This window comes from Sus scrofa, chromosome 13 (assembly GCF_000003025.6).
Source record: "Sus scrofa isolate TJ Tabasco breed Duroc chromosome 13, Sscrofa11.1, whole genome shotgun sequence".
Taxonomy (NCBI): Eukaryota; Metazoa; Chordata; class Mammalia; order Artiodactyla; family Suidae; genus Sus; species Sus scrofa.
In genome coordinates this window covers 39,395,322-39,404,969 of record NC_010455.5, presented here as the reverse complement: position 1 = coordinate 39,404,969, position 9,648 = coordinate 39,395,322, and the positions used below count along the sequence as shown (strand labels likewise).

Below are 9,648 nucleotides of genomic sequence, written 5' to 3'. Positions count from 1 at the left end.
CAGCTTAATTTTAAGAAACATTAGGAAGGAAATACTACCTTTCTCATTAAGTCAATCTAAATATTTTAAAGGCTACATTAATGTAGACATGGAGTTGATGTAACTTAGCTCTAAAATTTATTTTTGAAAATTCTTTAAGTGCAAACATACATAAATATATATATATATATATATACATATTTTTTTTAACAGCTGTACCTGCAGCATATGGAAGTTCCCAGGCTAGTAGTTGAATTGGAGCTGCAGTTGCTGCCTATGCTACAGCAATGCTGAATCTGAGCCACATCTGTGAACTGTGTGGCAGCTTTGGCAACACCTGATCCTTAGCCCACTGAATGAGGCCAGGTATTGGACCCATATCCTCATGAAGACTCTGCTGGGTTATGAGCCACATCAGGAACTCCTCAAACCACAACAGGAACTCCTCAAACGTATTCTTGATAAATTTCTTTTAGCATATGCATTGTGACATTGCATTCAAGTGCTTAACCTAAAGGAAGTAACCACTACTGCAAAGTTGGCTGCTTTTGTTTCTTACTGTGTTACTTCTGGACAAATAGCCCTTAGTCTTAGAATTATTTCCACAGACTGTATCACATGTTTAATGATTATATTTTAGTAGCAAAGATTGTGAGAAATCAATACCAAAAGTGATCATCTGGACTCAGGTAAAGAAAAATTAAGGTAGCTATATGAGTTAGTAGATGTCTGCTAGGTTCTGTGTGTTTTAAAGGACAGTAGTGTCAAATGCCTATTGGCCTTGTTCGAGAAGGGATTTCTGTACTGTTCTCATGGTATGCTTTCAATTACAACAAGCATCTAAGTACAGCTGGTGTTGTGGGGCCTAGCATCACCATCTGCAAGGCAGGGGTTTCGCTCTGAGGAACTGACCAGTAATTGCAGGTTCTTATTTTAGGCCGGATTGAGTGCCATTTACTAACAGGGATAGATGAAGCACAGACTGAGCAAGTTTTGCCTCCTGGATAGCCCTGAAGAGGTGAGGTGTGATTTGTTTTTTGCTTTGTTGTTTTTTTTTTAAAGAAAGGTGCTCAACAATTGAGAATCAACTGGTTTTTTTTTTTTTTTTTTTTTTGTCTTTTGTTGTTGTTGTTGTTGTTGCTATTTCTTGGGCCGCTCCTGCAGCATATGGAGGTTCCCAGGCTAGGGGTTGAATCAGAGCTGTAGCCACCGGCCTACGCCAGAGGCACAGCAATGCAGGATCCGAGCCGCGTCTGCAACCTACACCACAGCTCACGGCAACGCCGGATCGTTAACCCACTGAGCAAGGGCAGGGACCGAACCCGCAACCTCATGGTTCCTAGTCGGATTCGTTAACCACTGCGCCACGACGGGAACTCCAGAATCAACTGTTTTTAAAACTGGGCTCCAGGAGTTCCCATCGTGGCTCAGTGGTTAACGAATCTGACTAGGAACTATGAGATTGCGGGTTTGATCCCCTGCCTTGCTCAGTGGGTTAAGGATCGGCGTTGCCGTGAGCTGTGGTGTAGGTCGCAGATTCGGCTTGGATCCTGCATTGCTGCGGCCTTGGTGTAGGTCAGCGGCTACAGCTCCGATTAGACTCCTAACCTGGGAACCTCCATATGCCATGGGAACGGCCCTAGAAAAGGCAAAAAAGACAAAACAAAACTGGGCTCCAAAGATAAATTTCCCCATCAGGGAAATGCAAATCAAAACCACAATGAAATGCTATTAACACTAGATTAGCTATAATTTAAAATGATAAAGTATTAGTGATGGTGTGGAGAAATCAGAACCCTCATTGGTGTGAATGCAAAATGGTGCATCTACCTCGGGTAACAGTTTGGCAGTTCCTCAAAAGGTTCAGTGTTGTCCATATGATGAAGCAATCCCACTCCTAGATATATGCCCAAGAGAAATGAAAACAGGTCTACTCAAAAACTTGAACACAAATATACAGCATTGTTTATAGAAGCCAAGAAGTGGAAGCAATCTAAATGTCCATTAACTGATGAATAGTTAAAATGTCCATACAATGGAACATTATTCATCATAAAAAGGAATGAAGTACTGATGAATATTACAACATGGAAAAACCTTGAAAACATACTAAGTGAAGCCAGTCACAAAAGATTATAACTATTATTCTGTCTATATGAAATGTCTGGAATAGGCAAATCCATAGAGACAAAAAGTAAGTGCTTGCCAGGAGTCAAGAGGAGGTGGGTTGGGAGTGACTGCTAATGAGTATGGGTTTATTTTGGGGGGCAGTCCTTGTCAATTTATTTGGCAGGTAGTTAGAACAATCCCTTAAAAGAGAAAAAGATCAATTTTGGATTGAAGGACCAAAGCATGGGACTCTTTTATTTAGGTTGAAAAAGAACACAAGCCAAAATGCAAAAAACTAGATCTCTTATAGGTATGTAATAAAAAGACAGGAAAGGGGGTAACATAATTACATTATTTACAATACTACAGCTTCAGCAGGAATATTCTTTGGCTTGGAGTTCCCATTGTGGCACAGCAGAAGCGAATCTGACTAGTATCCTTGAGGATGCGGGTTCGATCCCTGGCCTTGCTCAGTGAGTTGGAGATCCAGTGTTGCCATGAGCAGTGATGTAGTTTGTAGACGCAGCTCAGATCCTGTGCTGCTGTTGCTGTGGCGTAGGCCGGCAGCTGTAGCTCTGATTAAACTGCTAGCCTGGGAATTTCCATATGCCGCAAGTGCGGCCCAAAAAAGAAAAAAAAAAAAAGAAATATTCTTTGGCTTAAGATATCCAAAACACAATACTTAACCCCATTTTTTGAAGGAAGTCCATCTTTATTTCTAAGTTATTTTAGCCCTGGAGAGATACACCATTTCTCCAAACTGTTCTACAGGGAAAATGAAGTCTAAATGCAGCAGTATGTATATAGTTTATGCAATGTAAGAAGACCAACTAAATAAAGCCTATCCAATTCCCTACTGAGCCATTTTCAATTACAGAAAAAACACAGATGAGATGAAAACAACCAGTGAAAATGCCAACCAGGAATACTTCAATACATTAAGGAGATGTACATCAGCAACACTCCAGGATAACATCTTTAAACTGAGTTATCGGGCAAAATGGATTGCACTCTATAAAACCTTTGATCTACTTACAATCAACACAAAATGGACAGAAGACAGAGCTGAATGATTCATCTTTTTTTTTTTTCTGACAGTTGCACCCATAGCATGCATAAACTCCCAGGCCAGGGATCAAACCCGTGCCATAGCTATAAACACAGCCAAAGCAGTGACAATGACAGATCCTTATCCCACTGAGCCACAAGGGAACTCCATTTTCAACTTGTTTTTAGTGACGCTTATCAAGGAAATTGAAAATTGTGAGTAAAAACTTAACACTAGACAATACTGATTTTGAATAACCTAGAGTTTGTTATCAGAACAGAATGAATCCAGCTGGTGTTTGCTATCAGTTTAACTGAAAGGTTTTAGTACTTTTAAGACCTACAATTTAACGATTACTCTTCATATATAGTTAATCATTTGGCTTCACTATTCTTCAATACACTGAAGATGGCCAACTTGCAGAATATCTTTTCTATATATATATATATATATATATATATATATACACACACAAACACACACACATATATACATATACATATATATATACACAGCAGTGAAAGCTCTGAGTCCTAACCACTAAACTACCAAGGAACTCCCCCTTTAATAATCTTTAATGTTCTATTAGCTCAATATGTTTCTTTTTTTTCTGCATCTGGGGCAAGTGGAAGTTCCTGGCCAAGGATCAAACCATTGCCGCAGCATCAACTCCAGCCACTGCAGTGACAATGCTCAATCCTTAACTTGCTGAGCCACAAAAGAACTCCCCTAAATTCTTAATAGGCAGAGTTTAGTCTTTCTTTTTTTTTGAGATTATGCATTAAACTTGGTAAGTTATATTTAGTCACAGCCCCCTAAGCTTCTCAGGAATTAGTATTTAGGCATTTTTGTAACTTGCTACTCTTTAGCTAAATTGGGATTTTAGAAGTGGTAGATAATAGTGGAGCATGGCTAAGCCATTTAAAAGCCAACATTTCATTCTCTGAAACAAACTGAAGTAAACTCACATTTTATTTTATTTTTTTTTTGTCTTTTTAGAGCCACACCTGCATTATTTGGAGGTTCCCCAGCTAGGGGTCTAATCGGAGCTGTAGCTACCACCCTATGCCACAGCCACAACGCAGGATTTCGACCTACACCACAGGTTATGGAAATGCGGGATCCTTAACCCACTGAGCAAGGCCAGGGATTGAACCCGCAACCTCATGGTTCCTATTTGGATTCATTTCCGCTGTGCCACAGCCAGGAAGGGAACTCTGAAGTACACTCACATTTTAAAAGTGTACTTCGGGGTGGGGGGATCATCTTGGGCTTTTAATTTATTCATACTCCAGGGCTTTGGTATTCTTTTGGGGGGGAATTTTTTTTCTCTTCAAATTTCTTCAACAAAGCAATGTGATTGACTTTTCTGACATGACACAATCTTGTAGATGAGCTCTCTGGAAAAAATTTAAGAGATTGGGCCATCCATTGTGAATAATCTACTTTGTGACTGCAACAACATAATTAAACAAGTTAAAAATGGTAGATGGAGTTTCCATCGTGGCTCAGCGGAAATGAATCTGACTGGTATCCATGAGAACGCAGGTTCGATCCTTGGCCTTTCTCAGTGGGTTAAGGATCTGCCATTGTTGTGAGCTGTGGTGTAGGTTGCAAATGTGGCTGGGATCCTGTGTTGCTGTGGCTGTGGTGTAGGCCGGCAGCTGAAGCTCCAATTTGACCCCTAGCCTGGGAACTTCCATGTGCCACGGGTACAGCTGTAAAAAGAAAATAAATAAATAAATAACTAAAATAAAATCTCAGTTACTACTTGAGGCTAGACTCAGCAAAACTATAATTCATAATTTTAAAGAGGGTTTGGCTTCATATTTAAATTTTTTTACAGCATATAAATTATACATACATTTTTCTGTATGTCAAACTATAATGCTCATGTCTTCAAAAAAGTTTATTCCAGAGATGTTCAATAGAGACTCTTTCAGAAAATAGTAATAAAAAAAGCCCTACTACTACTCCTTTCTGCAATTTAGAAAAAACAATTTTCAAAATACTTCTAGCATAGAAATACTCCATGGTTCATCCAAAATTTCAAGCCCGTACCTGTTTGCAGTTTCCCATAAAGTAATGTATCATTATGCTATAGTCTCTAATATCATACAGTCAAATACCCTGTTGTTTTATGATCATTTTTCATGGGCAAGAGTATTAAGGACAATAAGATCAAGTTGGCTATGCTACTACTCACTTTGAATACTAAATTGTGCTTGTATCCTGAAAGTTAAAATAAGCTGCAGTAAGAATGGGAATGTAAATATGTCCATTTGTACGATACACAAAAACTGAAATCCTAAAAATAAGAGAATGAAAATATCTTATGTTGATTGAAAAATGATATTAGAATTGGTGATAGTATATTTTAATTTTTTGTTAAAGCGTCATTAAGTTGCTAACCAAATTGAGGTAGAGGTAGACCCTAATGTTATTTCTTCCATGAGTCAGAACTTAGGTCTCTCACCTTAACGTGTATGCACTGTCCCTCTAACTATATATACATGATTTAATTAGAAATGTGTGTTATGACAGAAAAATTACAGGATCATTCAATGGTTTTTCGTTTTGTTTTTTACAAAATTTTTAATTACTAGCAAAAAAAAGTACTTATAAAATGTACATAATAGTTCAATGTTCTTCCTGCCTGTCATAAATATATTGTTTTTCCTTCAAGTGTAGAAAAAAAGAATAGAGAAACTATACTGTATTATGCAAACATTATGACAATCATGTAATGAAGACACTGGAACATAATTAGTATTGTAAGAATATTTTACCTTAGTGTCTAGTTTTCCTCTTTGAAGGTTACACATAAGCTTTGATTCATAATAAATTTCTTACTAAAGCAGTCTTAAATTCCATTAAACACAAATCTATTTCCATTTTAAGTCGCACACAAGTGCTATATGATCAGAAGGATGGGAAACACTAGGTAAGGCCTGGTGGGTGGTAACTTCTTCATGACTTGGTAATGGAATCACCTGTTCAACCTCTAAAGTGTTTAAGTCAATGAAAATGTAATCCAGACATCCATGAAAACCACCAACATAATTTGTATAAGCAGGTTCACCACAAGCACTTTTCAGTTTGAAGAAATGGGTAAGAGACATGTTGCATCGTTCTTCTTCCCCATTTGAAGCCCAGTCTTCATGATCCTCTGGAATGCTGCCATTGATGACAAAGTGATACATTCCTGTTGATGGGGTACTATTAAAGTCCCCACAAAATACAACTGGTATGCCAGGATACAAATCACAAGAGACATGTCTAATGTGAGCCAAGGCTACTGCCATTTGAATGAGACGAATGTACCCACCTATGAATATAAAAAACATTAATGTTAAGTACTTTTTAAAGTTGCCTTTAAATTTTAAAAAACCCTCAAAAACTACAGTATCTGGATGATATTCAAGATATGAATGTGTATATGTGGGGAGGTACTGGATGAAGGTGACAAAAGGTAAAACTTTCAATTTTAGGATGAACAGTACTGGGGATGTAGTGTACAAGATGACTACAGTTAACAGTGCTGTAGAGTATATTTTAAAGTTGCTAAGAGAGTAAATCCCAGAAGTTCTCAGTAAAGGAGAAAAACCACTTTGGGGATATGTATGTGACGTGCAGGTATTAACTAAACTTACTGTGGTAAAAATTTTGCAATATATAAGTCATTATGCTGTACATCTTAAATTGTACAGTGCTGTGTGTCAACTATATCTCAATGAAATTGAAAAAATGTATGTGTGTAAAACAGCTTTACTGATCTTCAGTTACTATGTTTAAGGCACTTGTGAAAATCAAGAAAACATACCTTTGGGGTGCCAGTAGAGATGGGTATTAGCAACACATATCTTTTTAGAGGAGTCCTTTGTAGACTGAAGAACAGAAACCTAAAATAAAAAGAAATTACCTAGTCCAGCTGCTATTTGCCAATCTGGATGTTTTTAATCTAGTCTATATGATGAACTGAAATTTTATTCCATATCCTTCTCTACTGATGAAGTATGATCAAAGTTATGAAATTTAATTTTTAAGTTTTAGAATATAAATTAATGGAACTTAGCCTAACATTTCAATAACAGCCCAACATATAGAGGTGACATGAAAGGAATACACTTTAGATGGCAATGCTAAGGCTGGTGACTTTTTTAAGTGGCTAAGTGCAGGCTTCGGAGTCAGGCTGAATTAGGCTGGAATACCCACCCTAGCACTTACTACAGTATGACCTGGAGAAAGATACTTTTTCCACCCTAAACTAGCTTTGTAATTAATAAAAAAAGAGACAATATTATCCACCTCAAGGAGGACAATTGTGTGGATTCAATTAAATGAGTTTACTCAGGTGCATCAAATACAGTAGGTGCTCGAAAAATGGTTAGTTATTCTTACTGTGAACAAAACCAACTACCTAAAAACTCTCTACAGTTTTACAATACCATCCATAAAATGCGAACAGGAGGATTACCGTGAATCAAAATTAAAATAATAGCTTAAATTTATGAAGTATTTAGTAAAACATGTCAGATAAAGTTCTTTAAAATGTGACAGAACAGTGCTTGGCAACTAGTAAAATGTCAGCCTCTATTATTCTTGCATTTAGCTAAATACACTAAATCCTAAGCGCTATGAAAAGTTACTGTTTGTTGAAAGCAACCTGTAGCACGCCTGGCGCACTACAGGTACTCAATGGTATTAGCCCAATGAATCAACGTATGATTGAAGGCTAAAAAGTATGCGCTTAAGGTACAAGAGCAAACATCTTTCACTAAAACTTGTAGTGTTTTATTTCAACTATAAGCACCTCTGACCCCCGCCCCCTTCATGAGCCCTAAAAATGGATGAGTTTGTAAGCAGACTGGTAGAGTTACTTTACCTGAAGGACAGAAGATCTCTGAAGCACCTTTTCCTGCGCTGCTGGGTATAAAACCAGTTTCTCCAGCAGTTCTTTGTGAAGTGGGTCGGACTGCAGGGCCTCATGGAAAGCAATGTCATGCTGGCTAAGGAGGCTGAACTTGGACTTTCGGTAAAAAGTAGCGAGGCCTTCATGCTGCTTGATTCGAAACACGCCCTCCAGCCCAAAGGCCTCGAGGGCCGGCACCAAGCTGTCTGTAAACACGTCGCGGTCAACTTCCTGCAAACAGATGAGGTCGGCGTTGTAGCCCGTGAGTTCCTTTTGGATAAGGTTCTGGCGGTAGTCGAGTTCCAGGGCGTAAGGGGCACAGTACGGGTACAGGACCGTCCGTGAGAACTCAGTCTGGGCATATGTGTCGGCCAGAAGGTTGTAGGAGACTGTGCGGATGAGGGCGTCGTCAGTCACCTTCTTCGTGTAGAGATGCCGGTGGTCAAAGGTGCACGTGCCGGGCCCGGCCTCCACCGAACACACACTTTCCAATTCTCGGCTTGGTCCGAAGCGCTGCCCATTGCCTGGGGTACAATGAAGTTTGAGCCGTAGCCCGATGTCAGCATTGGACGGGGTGTAGACGCGCTCGTTCACACCCGTCTCGGTCCAACCAGGAGAAGGTGAAGAGGGAGACAATGACGAGGGGCCTCCGCCCTCAGGCTCCACCGCTGTAGGTTTGGTTTCCTTGTACCAGCGGAAGAGGGAGCCGGCGGGATCCCCAAATTCGAGGCCGAGCTTGGGGCACACCGGGAAGCCGGCCATGATGTAGCGCGGCAACTGCAGCTCGGTGAGGGAGGGCGGGTTGCGCTCTACCTTGTATTTGACATCGCCGATCTGCAGCACCGCACCGTCCTGCCAGGCGTCCACATTGAGCACGTCTTCAGCCACTGCCTCCTCCCGGTAGTACAGCTTCACTACGGGTTCGCAGGCTGCAGCCGGCTCGGGCCCAGACCCCGCACAGGCCCCACCGCCGCCTGCGTTTGGCCGGTTCTTCCTGCTCTTCCTGGCCGCGGCCGCCTTAGCGTGGCCTTTGAGAGCATTAGTAGCGATCCGGCTGAGGGCCCGACCCAGCGGCTCGCTCTGGTCGCGCTGCATATTCTTGTGGCTACCGTCGGCCAGAGCGAAGGACAAGCTAAGCTTAGGCTCCGAGGGCACACAGCGCACTACAGCGCGCTCCATCACGCCTGCCGCGGTCTCAGTCGCCGCCTCAGCTCGACTGTGCCGCTCCACCGCCGTGCGGACCCCACGAAGCGCGGCGCGGGCGCCTGGGAGCCTCCACATGAACCTGGTGGCCTAGCGGCTGACGAGACCTGCGGCTGAACGGCCGCTAAGCGTCAGGGAGAGACAGAGGAGCAGCAGCCACCGGCTCCAGGACCCATTCAGTTCCTCAACTTCCGGCCGGCGAGGAGAGTGCGCACGGTGCTCTCGCCCCGCACTTTCGCCAGGCCTGCTAATCTGCTAATTTTCTTCCACAGCTACGTCTGCCTCCAATCCATCCCAGCTTAATTTTTATATCTAACTCTAGCTATAAGGCTAGAAAAATAAAAACATGGAGGCTTCAGAGGGGAATATTAGACTTAATGGTTTATCGAAAGTGCAG

General features: G+C 41.2%; 1 protein-coding gene across 1 annotated transcript; it reads right to left on the bottom strand.

The window, feature by feature from the left end:
- On the bottom strand, window positions 2,317-9,453 carry PDE12 (phosphodiesterase 12). Its single transcript, XM_001926462.5, has 3 exons — window positions 8,022-9,453; window positions 6,960-7,038; window positions 2,317-6,464 (listed from the first exon to the last, which is right to left on the bottom strand). Exons 1-3 carry the CDS (start codon window positions 9,327-9,329, stop codon window positions 6,022-6,024), a joined length of 1,830 nt encoding a protein of 609 aa, XP_001926497.2. The 5' UTR covers window positions 9,330-9,453; the 3' UTR covers window positions 2,317-6,021.

Coding starts and splice junctions, on each gene's coding strand:
- PDE12 (XM_001926462.5), bottom strand. CDS start 9,329: ATGTGGAGGCTCCCAGGCGCCCGCGCCGCGCTTCGTGGGGTCCGCACG. Junction 7,039..8,021: donor AGAGATCTTCTGTCCTTCAG/GTAAAGTAACTC, acceptor TTTTTATTTTAG/GTTTCTGTTCTTCAGTCTAC. Junction 6,465..6,959: donor TCTCTACTGGCACCCCAAAG/GTATGTTTTCTT, acceptor TTATATTCATAG/GTGGGTACATTCGTCTCATT.